At 48.2% G+C, this 21,094-nt stretch overlaps 1 protein-coding gene across 2 annotated transcripts in view; it reads left to right on the top strand.

The window, feature by feature from the left end:
- The first annotated feature begins 1,777 nt into the window (after positions 1 to 1,777).
- LOC141270657 (oocyte zinc finger protein XlCOF7.1-like) overlaps positions 1,778 to 21,094 on the top strand; it is a 28,553-nt gene continuing 9,236 nt past the window's right edge. For both annotated transcript variants that reach the window (XM_073680745.1, XM_073680747.1), the window contains exons 1-3: positions 1,778 to 1,919; positions 20,613 to 20,724; positions 20,854 to 21,033. In XM_073680745.1, the coding sequence (XP_073536846.1) occupies positions 20,647 to 20,724; positions 20,854 to 21,033 (258 nt within the window). In that variant the 5' untranslated portion in view covers positions 1,778 to 1,919; positions 20,613 to 20,646. The remainder of the gene's footprint in view (positions 1,920 to 20,612; positions 20,725 to 20,853; positions 21,034 to 21,094) is intronic.

Here is a 21,094-nt window from a genome sequence, read left to right as displayed (position 1 = left end):
ATATGCTTCAGGTCCGCAACGTGGGCACATAGCCTTAAGTACAAAACAGGATTCACTCCTCAGCGTGCAGCCCCTTCAGGAAGAATCTCATGTAAATACTCTCAATCCCTCCCTTCAGATGCCCCAACATCACTCCCTTCCCTGTTCAGCCCAACCCCCCAAAGTAAAACTACACTTCCCGGCGCAGTGGGCGCACCCCGCACACGCAACCCAACACAAGGGACATCACACAGTATCCTGGGCAGCACCATGTAACATCACTCTCTTAGCAAGCAGCCACATGCAAATAACAGGACCCCCTACGTCCCCACAATGACGCCCCATCGAGGTAAAAGCAACCACATGCAGATCCACCGCCTCATGCAAACCCTCCAGCCGCCGCCCCCCCCACCAGCCTTTTACAGGAGCCCTGCGCAGACCACCAGCCTTTTACAGGAGCCCCTCTTGCCCCCCCCTGCGCAGACCACCAGCCTTTTACAGGAGCCCCTCTTGCCCCCCCCCTGCGCAGACCACCAGCCTTTTACAGGAGCCCCTCTAGCCCCCCCCTGCGCAGACCACCAGCCTTTTACAGGAGCCCCTCTTGCCCCCCCCTGCGCAGACCACCAGCCTTTTACAGGAGCCCCTCTTGCCCCCCCCTGCACAGACCACCAGCCTTTTACAGGAGCCCCTCTTGCCCTCCCCCTGCGCAGACCACCAGCCTTTTACAGGAGCCCCTCTTGCCCCCCCCTGCACAGACCACCAGCCTTTTACAGGAGCCCCTCTTGCCCCCCCCTGCACAGACCACCAGCCTTTTACAGGAGCCCCTCTTGCCCCCCCCTGCACAGACCACCAGCCTTTTACAGGAGCCCCTCTTGCCCCCCCCCCCTGCACAGACCACCAGCCTTTTACAGGAGCCCCTCTTGCCCCCCCCCCTGCACAGACCACCAGCCTTTTACAGGAGCCCCTCTTGCCCCCCCCCCCTGCACAGACCACCAGCCTTTTACAGGAGCCCCTCTTGCCCCCCCCCTGCACAGACCACCAGCCTTTTACAGGAGCCCCTCTTGCCCCCCCCTGCACAGACCACCAGCCTTTTACAGGAGCCCCTCTTGCCCCCCCCCCTGCACAGACCACCAGCCTTTTACAGGAGCCCCTCTTGCCCCCCCTGCACAGACCACCAGCCTTTTACAGAAGCCCCTCTTGCCCCCCCTGCACAGACCACCAGCCTTTTACAGGAGCCCCTCATGCCCCCCCCCCCCTGCGCAGACCACCAGCCTTTTACAGGAGCCCCTCATGCCCCCCCCCCCTGCGCAGACCACCAACCTTTTACAGGAGCCCCTCTTGCCCCCCCCTGCACAGACCACAAGCCTTTTACAGGGACCCCTCTTACCCACCCTGCGCAGACCACGAGCCTTTTACAGGAGCCTCTCTTGCACCCCCCTGCACAGACCACCAGCCTTTTACAGGAGCCCCTCTTACCCACCCTGCGCAGACCACGAGCCTTTTACAGGAGCCTCTCTTACCCACCCTGCGCAGACCACGAGCCTTTTACAGGAGCCTCTCTTACCCACCCTGCGCAGACCACGAGCCTTTTACAGGAGCCTCTCCTGCACCCCCCCTGCACAGACCACCAGCCTTTTACAGGAGCCCCTCTTGCAGCCCACAAATAAGATGAAAACCAGCACACAGCTCCACGTAAATACCAGCATCCCCCTATGCAGCCCTCATACGGGAACACCCACTTCCCACCCCTCAGGTCCTCCATGTCATCTCTCCACAGCCTCAGCCACAGCAGAACACGGCTTCCTGGTATAAAGTTTGCAATTAACAAAGAGGCCACGCCCCTTCCGATGACATCTCAAATCGCATGGTCACATGGGCATCACGTCACCAGAGGCCTATTAGCCTATACCTACATCTGGTGTGCGGCGCTGCAGGTGGAGGTATGTGGAGATTCTCCATTACTGGACGCAGGGGACATTAACCCTTTAATTACTGAGACGAATTTCTTGCTTTTTGTTGTCACTTTTAACAATTACACATTTCTTGTTGCTTTTCCTCTGATAGATACATACGACCCAACTGTGAAAGAGAGGAAACACATTTTACTCACACAGTAGACTGCCCTTTTATTGTACCCCAGACAGTATAATGTTCCCCCAGTACCGCTGTCCCCCCACACACAGTATAATGCTCCCACAGTACCGCCATCCCCCCCACACAGTATAATGTTCCCACAGTACTGCCATCCCCCCACACAGTATAATGTTCCCCCAGTACCGCTGTCCCCCCACACAGTATAATGTTCCCACAGTACCGCCATCCCCACACACACAGTATAATGTTCCCACAGTACCACCATCCCCCCACACACAGTATAATGTTCCCACAGTACTGCCATCCCCCCACACACAGTATAATGTTCCCACAGTACCACCATCCCCCCACACAGTATAATGTTCCCACAGTACCACCATCCCCCCACACAGTATAATGTTCCCACAGTACCACCATCCCCCCACACACAGTATAATGTTCCCACAGTACCACCATCCCCCCACACAGTATAATGTTCCCACAGCACCGCCATCCCCCCCCACACAGTATAATGTTCCCACAGTACCGCCATCCCCCCACACACAGTATAATGTTCCCACAGTACAGCCATCTCCCCCCACACACAGTATAATGTTCCCACAGTACAGCCATCCCCCCCACACAGTATAATGTTCCCACAGTACTGCCATCCCCCCACACAGTATAATGTTCCCACAGTACCGCCATCCCCACACACACAGTATAATGTTCCCACAGTACCACCATCCCCCCACACACAGTATAATGTTCCCACAGTACCACCATCCCCCCACACACAGTATAATGTTCCCACAGTACTGCCATCCCCCCACACACAGTATAATGTTCCCACAGTACCACCATCCCCCCACACAGTATAATGTTCCCACAGTACCACCATCCCCCCACACAGTATAATGTTCCCACAGTACCACCATCCCCCCACACACAGTATAATGTTCCCACAGTACCACCATCCCCCCACACAGTATAATGTTCCCACAGCACCGCCATCCCCCCCACACAGTATAATGTTCCCACAGTACCGCCATCCCCCCACACACAGTATAATGTTCCCACAGTACAGCCATCTCCCCCCACACACAGTATAATGTTCCCACAGTACCGCCATCCCCCCCCACACAGTATAATGTTCCCACAGTACCGCCATCCCCCCACACACAGTATAATGTTCCCACAGTACAGCCATCTCCCCCCACACACAGTATAATGTTCCCACAGTACAGCCATCCCCCCACACAGTATAATGTTCCCCCAGTACCGCTGTCCCCCCACACACAGTATAATGTTCCCCCAGTACCGCTGTCCCCCCACACACAGTATAATGATCCCACAGTACAGCCATCCACCCACACAGTATAATGTTCCCACAGTACCTCCATCCCCCCCAACACACACAGTATAATGTTCCCACAGTGCCACCATCCCCCCACACAGTATAATGTTACCCCAGTACCGCCATCCTCCCCACACAGTATAATGTTCCCACAGTACCGCTGTCCCCCCACACACAGTATACTGTTCCCCCAGTACCGCTGTCCCCCCACACACAGTATAATGTTCCCACAGTACAGCCATCCCCCCACACAGTATAATGTTCCCACAGTACCTCCATCCCCCCCAACACACACAGTATAATGTTCCCACAGTGCCACCATCCCCCCACACAGTATAATGTTCCCACAGTACTGCCATCCCCCCACACAGTATAATGTTCCCACAGTACCGCCATCCCCACACACACAGTATAATGTTCCCACAGTACCACCATCCCCCCACACACAGTATAATGTTCCCACAGTACTGCCATCCCCCCACACACAGTATAATGTTCCCACAGTACCACCATCCCCCCACACAGTATAATGTTCCCACAGTACCACCATCCCCCCACACAGTATAATGTTCCCACAGTACCACCATCCCCCCACACACAGTATAATGTTCCCACAGTACCACCATCCCCCCACACAGTATAATGTTCCCACAGCACCGCCATCCCCCCCCACACAGTATAATGTTCCCACAGTACCGCCATCCCCCCACACACAGTATAATGTTCCCACAGTACAGCCATCTCCCCCCACACACAGTATAATGTTCCCACAGTACCGCCATCCCCCCCCACACAGTATAATGTTCCCACAGTACCGCCATCCCCCCACACACAGTATAATGTTCCCACAGTACAGCCATCTCCCCCCACACACAGTATAATGTTCCCACAGTACAGCCATCCCCCCACACAGTATAATGTTCCCCCAGTACCGCTGTCCCCCCACACACAGTATAATGTTCCCCCAGTACCGCTGTCCCCCCACACACAGTATAATGATCCCACAGTACAGCCATCCACCCACACAGTATAATGTTCCCACAGTACCTCCATCCCCCCCAACACACACAGTATAATGTTCCCACAGTGCCACCATCCCCCCACACAGTATAATGTTACCCCAGTACCGCCATCCTCCCCACACAGTATAATGTTCCCCCAGTACCGCTGTCCCCCCACACACAGTATACTGTTCCCCCAGTACCGCTGTCCCCCCACACACAGTATAATGTTCCCACAGTACAGCCATCCCCCCACACAGTATAATGTTCCCACAGTACCTCCATCCCCCCCAACACACACAGTATAATGTTCCCACAGTGCCACCATCCCCCCACACAGTATAATGTTACCCCAGTACCGCCATCCTCCCCACACAGTATAATGTTCCCACAGTACCACCATCCCCCCACACAGTATAATGTTCCCACAGTACCACCATCCTCCCACACACAGTATAATGTTCTCACAGTACCGCCATCCCCCCCCACACAGTATAATGTTCCCACAGTACCGCCATCCCCCCACACACAGTATAATGTTCCCACAGTACCGCCATCCCCCCACACAGTATAATGTTCCCACAGTACAGCCATCCTCCCACACACAGTATAATGTTCTCACAGTACCACCATCCCCCACACACAGTATAATGTTCCCACAGTACAGCCATCTCCCCCACACACAGTATAATGTTCCCACAGTACCGCCATCCGCCCCACACACAGTATAATGTTCCCCCAGCACCGCCATCTGCCCCACACAGTATAATGTTCCCACAGTACCGCCATCCCTCACACAGTATAACATTCCCCCAGTACCGCCACCCCCCCACACACAGTATAATGTTCCTACAGTACCGCCATCCCCTCACACAGTATAATGTTCCCACAGTACTGCCATCCCCCCACACAGTATAATGTTCCCACAGTACTGCCATCCCCCCACACAGTATAATGTTCCCACAGTACCGCCAGCCCCCCACACACAATATAATGATCCCACAGTACCGCCATCCCCCACACAGTATAATGTTCCCACAGTACCACCATCCCCCCACACACAGTATAATGTTCCCACAGTACCGCCATCCCCCCACACACAGTATAATGTTCCCACAGTACCACCATCCCCCCACACACAGTATAATGTTCCCACAGTACCACCATCCCCCCACACACAGTATAATGTTCCCACAGTACTGCCATCCCCCCACACACAGTATAATGTTCCCACAGTACCGCCATCCCCTCACACACTGTATAATGTTCCCACAGTACCGCCACCCCCCCCACACAGTATAATGTTCCCACAGTACTGCCACCCCCCCCACACAGTATAATGTTCCCACAGTACCGCCATCCCCTCACACACAGTATAATGTTCCCACTGTACCGCCATCCCCCCCACACACAGTATAATGTTCCCACAGTACCGCCATCCCCCCACACAGTATAATGTTCCCACAGTACAGCCATCCTCCCACACACAGTATAATGTTCTCACAGTACCGCCATCCCCCACACACAGTATAATGTTCCCACAGTACAGCCATCCCCCCACACACAGTATAATGTTCCCACAGTACCGCCATCCTCCCCCACACAGTATAATGTTCTCACAGTACCGCCATCCCCCACACACAGTATAATGTTCCCACAGTACAGCCATCCCCCCACACACAGTATAATGTTCCCACAGTACCGCCATCCCCCCCACACACAGTATAATGTTCCCACAGTACAGCCATCCCCCCACACACAGTATAATGTTCCCACAGTACCGCCATCCCCCCCACACACAGTATAATGTTCCCACAGTACCGCCATCCCCCCCACACACAGTATAATGTTCCCACAGTACCACCATCCCCCCCCACAGTATAATGTTCCCACAGTACAGCCATCCTCCCACACACAGTATAATGTTCTCACAGTACCGCCATCCCCCCACACAGTATAATGTTCCCACAGTACCGCCATCCCCCCACACACAGTATAATGTTCCAACAGTACCGCCATCCTCCCACACAGTATAATGTTCCCCCAGTACTGCCATCCTCCCACACACAGTATAATGTTCCCCCAGTACTGCCATCCTCCCACACACAGTATAATGTTCTCACAGTACCGCCATCCCCCACACACAGTATAATGTTCTCACAGTACCGCCATCCCCCACACACAGTATAATGTTCCCACAGTACCGCCATCCCCCCCCCACACAGTATAATGTTCCCACAATACCGCCATCCCCCCACACAGTATAATGTTCCCACAGTACAGCCATCCTCCCACACACAGTATAATGTTCTCACAGTACCGCCATCCCCCCACACAGTATAATGTTCCCACAATACCGCCATCCCCCCACACAGTATAATGTTCCCACAGTACAGCCATACCCCCACACACAGTATAATGTTCCCACAGTACCGCCATCCCCCCACACACAGTATAATGTTCCCACAGTACCGCCATCCCCCACACAGTATAATGTTCCCACAGTACCGCCATCCCCCACACAGTATAATGTTCCCACAGTACCACCATCCCCCACACACAGTATAATGTTCCCACAGTACCTCCATCTCCCCACACAGTATAATGTTCCCACAGTACCACCATCCCCCCCACACAGTATAATGTTCCCACAGTACCGCCATCCCTCACACAGTATAATCTTCCCCCAGTACCGCCATCCCCCCCACACACAGTATAATGTTCCTACAGTACCGCCATCCCCTCACACAGTATAATGTTCCCACAGTACTGCCATCCCCCCCACACAGTATAATGTTCCCACAGTACTGCCATCCCCCCACACAGTATAATGTTCCCACAGTACCGCCAGCCCCCCACACACAGTATAATGATCCCACAGTACCACCATCCCCCCCACACACAGTATAATGTTCCCACAGTACCGCCATCCCCTCACACACAGTATAATGTTCCCACTGTACCGCCATCCCCCCCACACACAGTATAATGTTCCCACAGTACCGCCATCCCCCCACACAGTATAATGTTCCCACAGTACAGCCATCCTCCCATACACAGTATAATGTTCTCACAGTACCGCCATCCCCCACACACAGTATAATGTTCCCACAGTACAGCCATCTCCCCACACACAGTATAATGTTCCCACAGTACCGCCATCCTCCCCCACACAGTATAATGTTCTCACAGTACCGCCATCCCCCACACACAGTATAATGTTCCCACAGTACAGCCATCCCCCCACACACAGTATAATGTTCCCACAGTACCGCCATCCCCCCCACACACAGTATAATGTTCCCACAGTACAGCCATCCCCCCACACACAGTATAATGTTCCCCCAGTACCGCCATCCCCCCCCACACAGTATAATGTTCCCACAGTACTGCTATCCCCCCACACACAGTATAATGTTCCCACAGTACTGCCATCCACCCACACACAGTATAATGTTCCCACAGTACCGCTATCCCCCCACACAGTATATTGTTCCCACAGTACCGCTATCCCCCCACACAGTATATTGTTCCCACAGTACTGCCATCCTCCCACACACAGTATAATGTTCCCACAGTACCGCCACCCCCACCACACAGTATAATGTTCCCACAGTACTGCCATCCCCCACACACAGTATAATGTTCCCACAGTACCACCATCCCCCCACACACAGTATAATGTTCCCACAGTACAGCCATTCCGACACACACAGTATAATGTTTCCCCGGTACCGCCATCCCCCCACACACAGTATAATGTTCCCACAGTAGCGCCATCCACCCACACACAGTATAATGTTCCCACAGTACCGCTATCCCCCCACACAGTATATTGTTCCCACAGTACCGCCATCCTCCCACACAGTATAATGTTCCCACAGTACCACCATCCCTCCACACAGTATAATGTTCCCACAGTACCACCATCTCCCCCACACAGTATAATGTTCCCACAGTACTGCCACCCCCCCACACACAGTATAATGTTCCCACAGTACCACCATCTCCCCACACACAGTATAATGTTCCCCCAGTACCGCCATCTCCCCACACACAGTATAATGTTCCCACAGTACTGCCATCCCCCCCACACACAGTATAAAGTTCCCACAGTACCGCCACCTCCCCACACACAGTATAGTGTTCCCACAGTACCGCCACCCCTCCACACAGTATAATGTTCCCACAGTACCGCCATCACCCATACACAGTATAATGTTCCCACAGTACCACCATCCCCCCACACACAGTATAATGTTCCCACAGTACCGCCATCCTCCCACACAGTATAATGTTCCCACAGTACCACCATCCCCCCACACAGTATAATGTTCCCACAGTACCGCCATCCCCCCACACACAGTATAATGTTCCCATAGTACCGCCATCCTCCCACACAGTATAATGTTCCCACAGTACCACCATCTCCCCCCACACAGTATAATGTTCCCACAGTACTGCCACCCCCCCTACTCACACAGTATAATGTTTCCACAGTACCACCATCTCCCCACACACAGTATAATGTTCCCCCAGTACCGCCATCCCCCCACACACAGTATAATGTTCCCACAGTACTGCTATCCCCCCACACACAGTATAATGTTCCCACAGTACTGCCATCCACCCACACACAGTATAATGTTCCCACAGTACCGCTATCCCCCCACACAGTATATTGTTCCCACAGTACCGCTATCCCCCCACACAGTATATTGTTCCCACAGTACTGCCATCCTCCCACACACAGTATAATGTTCCCACAGTACCGCCACCCCCACCACACAGTATAATGTTCCCACAGTACTGCCATCCCCCACACACAGTATAATGTTCCCACAGTACCACCATCCCCCCACACACAGTATAATGTTCCCACAGTACAGCCATTCCGACACACACAGTATAATGTTTCCCCAGTACCGCCATCCCCCCACACACAGTATAATGTTCCCACAGTACTGCCATCCACCCACACACAGTATAATGTTCCCACAGTACCGCTATCCCCCCACACAGTATAATGTTCCCACAGTTCTGCCATCCCCCCACACACAGTATAATGTTCCCACAGTACCGCTATCCCCCCACACAGTATATTGTTCCCACAGTACCGCCATCCACCCACACACAGTATAATGTTCCCACAGTACCGCTATCCCCCCACACAGTATATTGTTCCCACAGTACTGCCATCCTCCCACACACAGTATAATGTTCCCACAGTACCGCCATCCCCCCACACAGTATAATGTTCCCACAGTACTGCCATCCCCCACACACAGTATAATGTTCCCACAGTACCACCATCCCCCCCCACACAGTATATTGTTCCCACAGTACAGCCATCCCCCCACACACAGTATAATGTTTCCCCAGTACCGTCATCCCCCCCACACACAGTATAATGTTCCCACAGTACCGCCATCCACCCACACACAGTATAATGTTCCCACAGTACCGCCATCCCCCCACACACAGTATATGTTCCCACAGTACCGCCATCCACCCACACACAGTATAATGTTCCCACAGTACCGCTATCCCCCCACAGAGTATAATGTTCCCACAGTTCTGCCATCCCCCCACACACAGTATAATGTTCCCACAGTACCGCTATCCCCCCACACAGTATATTGTTCCTACAGTACCGCCATCCCCCCACACACAGTATAATGTTCCCACAGTACCGCCACCCCCCACACACAGTATATTGTTCCCACAGTACTGCCATCCACCCAAACACAGTATAATGTTCCCACAGTACCGCCATCCCCCCACACAGTATAATGTTACCACAGTCTGGTACCACCCACCCCACTGGTAATAAATGCTCACTTTGCCCCATTCTTAACCACTTCGCGCCAGAGCCTGTTTTTGCCTTCGTGACCGGGCCAATTTTTTCAATTCTGACCACTGTCACTTTATGAGGTAATTACTCTGGAACGCTTCAACGGATCCCCCTGATTCTGAGATTGTTTTTTTGTGACATATTGTACTTCATGATAGTGGTAAAATTTCTTCGATATCACTTGCGTTTATTTGTGAAAAAATCGGAAATTTGGCGAAAATTTTGAAAATTTTGCAATTTTCAAACTTTGAATTTTCATGCCCTTTAATCAGAGAGATATGTCACACAAAATAGTTAATGAATAACATTTCCCACATGTCTACTTCACATCAGCACAATTTTGGAACCAAAATTTTTTTCTGTTAGGAAGCTATAAGGGTTAAAAGTTGACCAGCGATTTCTCATTTTTACAACAAAATTTACAAAAACATTTTTTTAGGGACCACATCTTATTTGAAGTGACTTTGAGGAGCCTTTATGACAGAAAATACCCAAAAGTGATACCATTCTAAAAACTGCACCCCTCAAGGTGCTCAAAACCACATTCAAGAAGTTTATTAACCCTTCAGGTGCTTCACAGGAATTTTTGGAATGTGGAAGAAAACAATGAACATTTAACTTTTTTTCACAAAACTGCTACTTTAGCCTCAAATTTTTAATTTTCACAAGGGCAGCCAGAAAAAATGGACCCCAAAATGTGTTGTGCAATTTCTCCTGAGCACGCCCCCAACAAGTCACCCCATTTTGGAAACTAGACCCCTCAAGGAACTTATCTAGATGTGTGGTGAGCACCTTGAACCCCCAGGGGCTTCACACAATTTTATAATGTTGAAGGGTGAAAATAAAAAAACACATTTTTATCACAAAATTGCTACTTTAGCCTCAAATTTTTAATTTTCACAAGGGCAGCCAGAAAAAATGGACCCCAAAATGTGTTGTGCAATTTCTCCTGAGCACGCTGATACCCCATATGTGGTGCAAAGCCACTGTTTGGGCGTACGACATGGCTCGGAAGGTAAGGAGCGCCATTTGACTTTTGGAATGGAAATTTGACTGGAATGGATAGCGGACGCCATGTTGCATTTGGAGAGCCCCTGAGGTGCCTAAACAGAGGAAACCCACAACAAGTGACCGAATTTTACAATCTACTCCTCTGTATAAATTAATCTAGTGGTGGGAAAATAAGTAGGTAAATGGTCACTAAACCCATAGATGAATTCCCACAGAGGTGTCATTTCCATAATGGGGTCACTTCAGGGGGGATTATGCTGCTCTGGCACTTTTCAGAGTACCAGAGCTAAAGAATCCCCCCTGAAGTGACCCCATTTTGGAAATGACACCCCTCTGGGAATTCATCTATGGGTTTAGTGACCATTTTAACTCGATGGATGATTTCCAGAAACAAGCACGCAATGGAAGGTTTAGATTCTGGAGAACCCCCCCCTGGAAATTAAGTGAGCTCTACTCGAATATGTCATTCACTAAATGAACCAAATGTTTGAATGACAAATTGGGATACATTTTTACAGTTTAAAAACGTGGTTCTGTGTGGTAGATTTTAAAGCAGTCAGTGACGCATAAGGCTGGCAATGATGGGCATTGTGGGCAATAGTAGCGGGTATCACGCCTCATTCCTCTCTTAGTACATACACGACATCTTTTCTGGGGGTTCCTTCTTGTTTCCGTTGCTGGAATAAGTGCAATAAAATGTCGCTCAGTGAGTCTTTTCACATCCTCAGATTCTAATGGATGAGCGGGGCTAACACTTTGAAAGACAAGATTTTCAATGACCTTTTCTTGATAATCAAGAAAAGGATCTGAATTTCCTGCTTTTTTGTACAACACAAAAGAATTGTATGTGGCCACCTGAAACAAATAGATAACCAACTTTTTATACCAGGTATAGGACTTTCTTGATACCTGGTATGGCTGTACAACCTGGTCTGCAAGGTCCACACCCCCCATGTGTTTGTTGTAGTCAATGACTGACACAGGTTTTTGCTTCGGAGTGGTGGATCCTAGTTCTACAGTGGCCCTTGTGGCATCTGTGTGGATCGAGCTGAGGACAAAAATATCCCTCTTATCCCTATATTTCAGGGCAAGCAGCTCTCCGTTGCGTACAGCCCCTGACTGCCCCTTTTGGAACTTTTGGTTGACCAATGGTTGTGGAAACCCCTGACGTTTTTTACGGATGGTCCCACAAGCCCCGATGTTGTGTTCAACCAGACTTTTACATAGGGGTATGCTGGTGTAATAATTGTCCACATATAGATTGTAGCCTTTTTGAAAAAATGGACTTATCAGCTCCCAAACAATTTTTCCAGATGTCCCCAGATAAGTAGGGCATCCTGGTGGGTTTAGTTGGCTGTCTGTCCCCTCATATATGCGGAAAGCGGATGTGTATCCGGTTGAACTTTCGCACATTTTATAGATCTTTATTCCAAACCTTGCCCTTTTAGATGGGATAAATTGCTTGAGGTGCAGTCTTCCTTTGAATTTTACAAGGGACTCATCTATAGAAATATTTTGTGTTGGGGTGTAGAGGCTTAAGAATTTTTCTGACAAATTTTCAATGATGGGTCTAATTTTATATAACCTGTCATGTTCTGGGGCATTTCTGGGCAGGCATTGACTATTGTCGTTAAAATGCCAAAACCGCATGAGCATTTCATAACGGGTCCTAGGCAGAATGACTGAAAACATAGGGGTGGCTTGAACAGGGTGGTTGGACCAGTAGGATCGAATGCTCGGTTTTTTAACAAGCCCCATGGCAAATGTAAGTCCTAAAAATTTTTTTATTTCCGGGACATTAGTTGGTGTCCATAAATTTGCCCTAGCATAGTAAGATCGGGGATTCTGGCTTATGAATTGGGATGCATATAAATTTATTTGCACGACAATATGCTCTAGCAAGCTGTCTGTAAAAAACAAATTAAAAAAATGAATTGGTCCAAAATCTTCCACCTCCACATTTATACCAGGAGTGGCGTTGAAATCAGGGCTGAATGGAGCAGCCGAATCCGAAGCCTCCCATCTGGGAAATGCTAGATCATGTGGCAAAGCCCCTTGTACACTGGCGTGCGCCAATTCACTAGTAGCAGGGACAGCGCTTGTACTGGGCAGTGTTCCCTGATTTGGAGACGTTTCTCCAGTAGCGCTATTTGCCCCTATTGTTGTACTGGTCCTTGGGCTTGAGGATGGACCAGAATCACTGCTCATTTCTGAGCTCTCAGTGTCGCCGCTACTAAAGCCCTCAAAATCCACATCGCCATCTGAGATTGCGCTGTCATCAGTGTCAGAACACAGCAGGGCATACACCTCCTCTGCGGTATAAGTCTGACGGGCCATTTTATTTTTAGATTTTTTGACTGGACTGAACGGACCGGACCGGACTGAACGGACCGGACTGAACGGACCGGACTGAACGGACCGGACTGAACGGACCGGACTGAACGGACCGGACTGAACGGACCGGACTGAACGGACCGGACTGAACGGACCGGACTGAACGGACCGGACTGAACGGACCGGACTGAACGGACCGGACTGAACGGACCGGACTGAACGGACCGGACTGAACGGACCGGACTGAACGGACCGGACTGACTGATCTGACAGGACTGACTGACTGATCTGACAGGACTGACTGACTGATCTGACAGGACTGACTGACTGACAGATCTGGCAGGACTGACTGACTGGACTGATCTGACAGGACTGACTGACTGGACTGATCTGACAGGACTGACTGACTGGACTGATCTGACAGGACTGACTGACTGGACTGATCTGACTGGACTGATCTGACAGGACTGACTGACAGGACTGACTGACTGACAGATCTGACAGGACTGACTGACTGACAGATCTGACAGGACTGACTGACTGACTGACAGATCTGACTGACTGACTGACTGACAGATCTGACTGACTGACTGACTGACAGATCTGACTGACTGACAGATCTGACAGGACTGACTGACTGATAGATCTGACAGGACTGACTGACTGATCTGACAGGACTGACTGACTGATCTGACAGGACTGACTGATAGATCTGACAGGACTGACTGACTGATCTGACAGGACTGACTGATAGATCTGACAGGACTGACTGACTGATCTGACAGGACTGACTGACTGATCTGACAGGACTGACTGATAGATCTGACAGGACTGACTGATAGATCTGACAGGACTGACTGACTGACAGATCTGACAGGACTGATCTGACAGGACTGACTGACTGATAGATCTGACAGGACTGACTGACTGATCTGACAGGACTGACTGATAGATCTGACAGGACTGACTGATAGATCTGACAGGACTGACTGATAGATCTGACAGGACTGACTGATAGATCTGACAGGACTGACTGACTGATCTGACAGGACTGACTGATAGATCTGACAGGACTGACTGATAGATCTGACAGGACTGACTGACAGATCTGACAGGACTGATCTGACAGGACTGACTGATCTGACAGACTCACTAACCCTAACTCTTACTTTCTTTTTTATTTTATTTTTTTTACTTTCACAGTGGCAAGGCTGACACAGCTCTTGTCACACTGTTTCTCCTCTGCTCTCTCACTGAGATCGGAGGAGAAACAGTGTATTTATCAGGCAGATCGCCCGGGAAAGTTTGTTGCTAAAACAAACTTCCCTGGTGATCTCTCTGATTGGCTGGTGTGACGCTGACATCATCGAGACCTGAGCCAATCAGGTCTCAATGATGTCAGAGATCACAGCACCGGGATCCCCGCCGCTCCTGAGGTATGTGGGGGGTCCCGATCGCCGACCACCAGCTGTTGCTATCTTTTAAATGCCGCGATCGCTATGGTTCGCGGCATCTAGAAGATAGGAACAGGTTAACATCATGGGGACCTGATCCATTCAGGTCCCCATGATGCCACATGTCAGAGCTATCGCTCTGAACCGGTACCGCATCGCTAGCAGGACCCTGGGGGTCCTGAGCGCTGCGGGACCACCCACCGTTTTTAAACGTAGCGCTGCACAGAGCCCGGGCAGCGCCGACGTTTATGTACAGTGGGCGGTCCTGAACCGGTTAATTTCTGTACAGTGGAACCCAGGACAGATGAGATAATCACCACACAATAGTTATAGGATAATAGATAATATATAATAAATAAAATAATAATAAAGTCGTTGTGGACGTGATTTCACTAACATTGTGCAGGGAGATTGTTTTCCCTATAGTGATGTGTATTTCTTATTGATTAAATTCTGATATTTGTATTTTCTACTTACAATCTATTTTGAATCTCTTCTCCACAACCCTCATTAGTGCGATCATACAAAATACAAGCCTCTGATTGCTCCGGTGATGCACTGTACTACTGTAGTGCGGTGTATTATCCCTGCCTGTCAGTGTAATACTAATGGCCCCATACACATTAGATAACTGTCGGCCAAACGATCATGCAACTGACGGCTATCTCTCCTGACTCCCCCATGTGCATGAGCACTCTGGTTGCCTGAATCTTCCTGTGGTCTGTATGAGAGAGCTGCTGGCAGATTCCTGTGGCAGAGGATTATCCTCAGGGAGAACAAAAGGATCGACCTCTGTAATAAAGCATAACTGATCCTTCACTCACCCATCATCTGTCAGGAGGCCTCCATATACATTAGGCTGCAGCCGATCCTGCTCAAATCAGCGAATTTACCTGAATTTAGTCTAATGTGTATGGGGCCTAAGAAGTATCATATTACACTCTGCCTCTGGGAGGGCCTATTAGACTTTCATATGTTGCAGGTCCAGAGGCCATTTTTATGCCTCCTTGTACCTTAGTAACCCCGCAGCACTCCACGATCCAGTAGTGACGGGGGCATTGGGCCGAACGAGGAGCTACGTAACTCTGACAATTTTCTTATATGCTATGGTTGTTTTTCGAAGAAGTAAATAATTAAACAGCTGGGATTATTGTTGAAGCCGTGCCCATAACATCCATGTGACAAATATGAGCGTTGTGGTGCAGAAAAGATTTTATTTTTTTTCATCTATTGTTTATCATTTGATAAAAGAGGCACCATGTGTCTTGTGCTTTTTACTTTGTAACATTTTAACACTTGCTATTTTATGGTGATTTTCTTAGGGAACCCGAAGAGGAAAATAACAGGAAAAATATAATACCAGAGGAAAAAAAAAACATTTAAAAAACTGCCACAACACCATCCATATGGACTTTATAACAGTTATTTCTCTAGGTTACAAATAACACCTGTCTATGGTTTTTCTGGAAACAAAAATTGCCTCAAGGTTCTGTGTGTGAACCAGACATGAGATCTAACACGATACAAGATTACAGCCCGGGGAAGACTTTTCTAGATTCGTGGCTAATAACTTATTATCTATGTGCACCTTATGGACCTCTCTTAACCTACTGTTCAAGATATCCTACAGCTGATAACTTGGAGCATCCCTCAAGAGCCCGTTGATGATTATCACCTTTCCTGTTTTTGTGGGAAATGGTTCTATGTTGACTTGTATCCATATATATTTTGATTTATATATATCTATCTATTGGGAAATGTTTTTCAATTATTTATGTGATTGTATATGGATCTCTGCTATATTGATGCTCCTTTAAGTTGTCTTATTTATTTATTTTTTTGTACTGAGAGCATTCTGTCTTATGGGATGTTTATTACATTACTTAGCTATATGCTCTCTGTCCTTTGTTCTTATCTCCTTCATTTACCTTCTTTCATATATTGGTGGTGCGCGTGTCCTCTGGTCCCTGGCTGTCCCGCGCTCGTGTCTGGCTGCCTTCTGTCCCTGGCGCGCTCGTGGGGGCGTTTCCTAGGCGCGCCCCCGGGCGCGCGCTCGGGACTTGGCGGCTGTGACGCGTGCGGCGGGGGGCGCGGCTCCGAGTACACGCGCCGCTTCACACCAATGGGCTTTGTCCCTACCCACCATGTGACTAGCGGTGGGCGTATATATTCAGGTCCTGTCGGGTACACTTTACAGCGCCTCTTGAAAAAGAAGAGCGAAACGCGCGTCGGGGCGCGCTTTCACTTGTAGCACCTTCTGTGGCTCCCCTGGCATCCTGCGGGCTTCTTGTCACCCCGGTTTTTTGCAACTGGGTGAGTGCTTTTATCTACCTCTTGGGTACTCTTTATACATTTATTCATTTAATATCATGGACACAGGGTAGTTAGTACCTCTTATTCCGGTTCTGCATTTCCCCCTTTTGTTACTATTTAACATTTTGCGATTTTTGCACATGATATTGTCTATTATGTCTATTTAAATGACTGGTGTTTTATAATGGGTGAATCTTTATATTAATGTACTGCTACCATTTGTGGTTACACATTTATAGAGTGTCCCTCTGTTTGTATATTGGATTATACCCTCTCTTCCTGGATTGCCCAGCAGTCTTATTGCCAGGAGTTGCCTTGTTTCTGGCACTGCCTTTTCTGATCCCCTTGCCTCGTTACTATTACTTTCTGTACTACCTTTTATCTTTGTGATGATGAATTATAAATAAAGATTCTATCCTTTTGCTATACTACTCTTGGTTTCTCCGGTTTTTTAATATTGGATGTGAGTAGGCAATTTGAACCTGGTGCCGGACAATATGTCATAGCACCATGTTTTGTATCATAGTATATATTTGGCCAGCTTTTTTCTTACAAATAACACCTGTCTATGGTTTTTCTGGAAACAAAAATTGCCTCAAGGTTCTGTGTGTGAACCAGACATGAGATCTAACACGATACAAAATTACAGCCCGGGGAAGACGGGAAACATTCAAACGGGCAGCTGGTGGTGATGTAGTCAGTGATGGACTCTGGCCAGATACATTTATAGAGCCATAGTAGAAAATTAAGATGTCGTCCTCATCATGAAGTAGTTATTTCTCATTTTATATATAATAAATATCTCCTGCAGTATTGTTAATGCCGATTCCAGTGTCACTAAATGAGACGAAAATTAGCGTTATGGATGATGAGTCTCGGAGAGACGTATTCAGTTGCAGACTCCGAGGAAAAAGCTGCTTGTTGTGTGTGTGGTCTAAAATATATGCGGTAGGTTTTATTAGAGAATATAAAGAAGAAAAAACAGGAAAAAAGTAAAAATATTAATACTCCCATTAATGATCCCCCCCACAACCACTGTGCTAACACTGCTGGGTCTCCCGCCAGTCTCAGTATTTCCTGCTCACATATGATCTCTACAGCCAATCAATCAGCGGCTGCAGCAGTGACGAAAATAGTCAGTGAATGGGACAAGCTGGCTTTGTTACCAATTTAACTAATGTTTCAGTGTATACAAACTAACAATACAGCATCTACACATTATATTTCCTCATACAGTGGGTACGGAAAGTATTCAGACCCCTTTATATTTTTCACTATTTGTTTCATTGCAGTTCTCTTTTTTTCTCATTAAGGTACACTCTGCACCCCATCTTGACTGAAAAAAACAGAAATGTAGAATTTTTTTCAAATTTGTTAAAAAAGAAAAACTGAAATATCACATGGTCATAAGTATTCAGACCGTTTGCTCAGTATTGAGTAGAAGCACCCTTTTGAGCTAGTACAGCCATGAGTCTTCTTGGGAATGAGGCAACAAGTTTTTTACACCTGGATTTGGGGATCCTCCGCCATTCTTCTTTGCAGATCCTCTCCAGTTCCGTCAGGTTGGATGGTGTATAAAGAAAAAAAGGGAAAATTTCAGCCTACTATACATATGCCATAAGAGTCCACTGGTGCACGGAAATCCATGGTAGCAAATCCAGGGATGAGAAGCAGTAAGAAGTAGATTAGAAAAACTCCAGCACCTTCTCCATATCCATTACAAGAGATGTAAAGTTAAAACGTCCATTTTATTAGTTCCATTAAAAAAGCCATATGTAAGGCAGACCTTACGCGTTTCGAACTAAACAGGGGTTCTTAATTATAGGTTACATTGCTGTAGTTAAAAGACATATACAGTATATACATATGGACTGAAAACAAAACGTTGGTGGACAGCCATTTCCAGGTCTCTCCAGAAATGCTCAATTGGGTTTAGGTCAGGGTTCTGGCTGGGCCAGTCAAGAATGGTCACAGAGTTGTTCTGAAGCCACTCCTTTGTTATTTTAGCTGTGTACTTAGGGTCATTGTCTTGTTGGAAAGTGAACCTTCGGCTAAGTCTGAGGTCCAGAGCACTCTGGAAGAGGTTTTCATCCAGGATATCTCTGTACTTGGCCACAATCATGTTTCCTTCAATTGCAACCAGTCATACTGTCCCTGCAGCTGAAAAACATCCCCATAGCATGATGCTGTCACCACCATGTTTCACTGTTGGGATTGTATTGGGCAGGTGATGAGCAGTGCCTGGTTTTCTCCACACATACCGCTTAGAATTATCACCAGAAAGTTCTATTTTCGTCTCATCAGACCAGAGAATCTTATTTCTCATAGTCTGGGAGTCCTTCATGTGTTTTTGAGCAAACTCTATGCGGGCTTTCATATGTCTTGCACTGAGGAGAGGCTTCTGTCGGGCCACTCTGCCATAAAGGTCCGACTGGTGGAGGGCTGCAGTGATAGTTGACTTTGTGAAACTTTCTCCCACCTTCCTAATGCATCTCTGGAGCTCAGCCACAGTGATCTTGGGGTTCTTCTTTACCTCTCTCACCAAGGTTCTTCTCCCTCGATTGCTCAGTTTGGCTTGACGGCCAGGTCTAGGAAGACTTCTGGTGGTCCCAAACTTCTTCCACTTAAGGATTATGAAGGCCACTGTGCTCTTAGGAACCTTAAGTAATGCAGAAATTGTTTTGTAACCTTGGCCAGATCTATGCCTTTTCACAATTCTGTCTCTGAGCTCCTTGGGCAGTTCCTTTGAGCTCATGATTCTCATTTGGTCTGACATGCACTGTGAGCTGTGAGGTCTTATATAGACAGGTGTGTGCCTTTCCAAACAAATTCCTATCAGTTTAATTAAACACAGCTGGACTCCAATGAAAGAGTAGAACCATCTCAAGGAGGATCACAAGGAAATAGACAGCATGTGACCTAAATATGAGTGTCTGAGCAAAGGGTCTGAATACTTATGACCACGTGATATTTCAGTTTTTCTTTTTTTAATAAATTTGCAAAAATTTATACATTTCTGTTTTTTCAGTCAAGATGGGGTGCAGTGTACTTCAATGAGAAAAAAAAATTAACTTTTTAGAATTTACCAAATGGCTGCAATGAAACAAAGAGTGAAAAATTTAAAGGGGTCTGAATACTTTCCGTACTCACTGTATGTTTCCTTATTATCTTCAGTAATTGTATTATTACATGGGGTTCTTTATGATGTTAAATTGTTTCCTTTTCTTTCCATTCAGGTCCCTACTAATTTTCCTGATTGGCCCATCAAGGATGGATAGGGACAGGGACAAGATGGCAGAGAGGATATTACACCTGACCCTAGAGATCCTCTTCCGGCTTACTGGAGAGGTGAGAGATTCTGATGACGTCACATTACATAATTCTTATCTATGGGAATAACAGATGGACAGAACTGGAGAGGTGAGGACTCTGGAAATGTCTGTATTTAGTTTTGTTAATGTGTCTTTCCATAACCAGGATTACACAGTAGTAAAGAAGACCTGTAGTGAACGCTGTCAGGACCCTGTGTCTGAGGGATGGGGAAGAACTCTGAGCCCAATCACAGGGCCTCCACTTCACCCCCTGATACGTGAGGACATCAATGACCAGAAGATCCTAGAACTCACCTACACGATGATTGAGCTGCTGACTGGAGAGGTGACACTGCTGGGAATGCTGGGACATTATAAAGTAACACTATGAAGGGATCGGGGGGATG

This window comes from Phyllobates terribilis, unplaced genomic scaffold, assembly GCF_046119375.1.
Source record: "Phyllobates terribilis strain yellow unplaced genomic scaffold, ASM4611937v1 Scaffold_5__5_contigs__length_657084704, whole genome shotgun sequence".
NCBI lineage: Eukaryota > Metazoa > Chordata > Amphibia > Anura > Dendrobatidae > Phyllobates > Phyllobates terribilis.
This window is presented reverse-complemented; position numbering and strand designations above follow the sequence as displayed.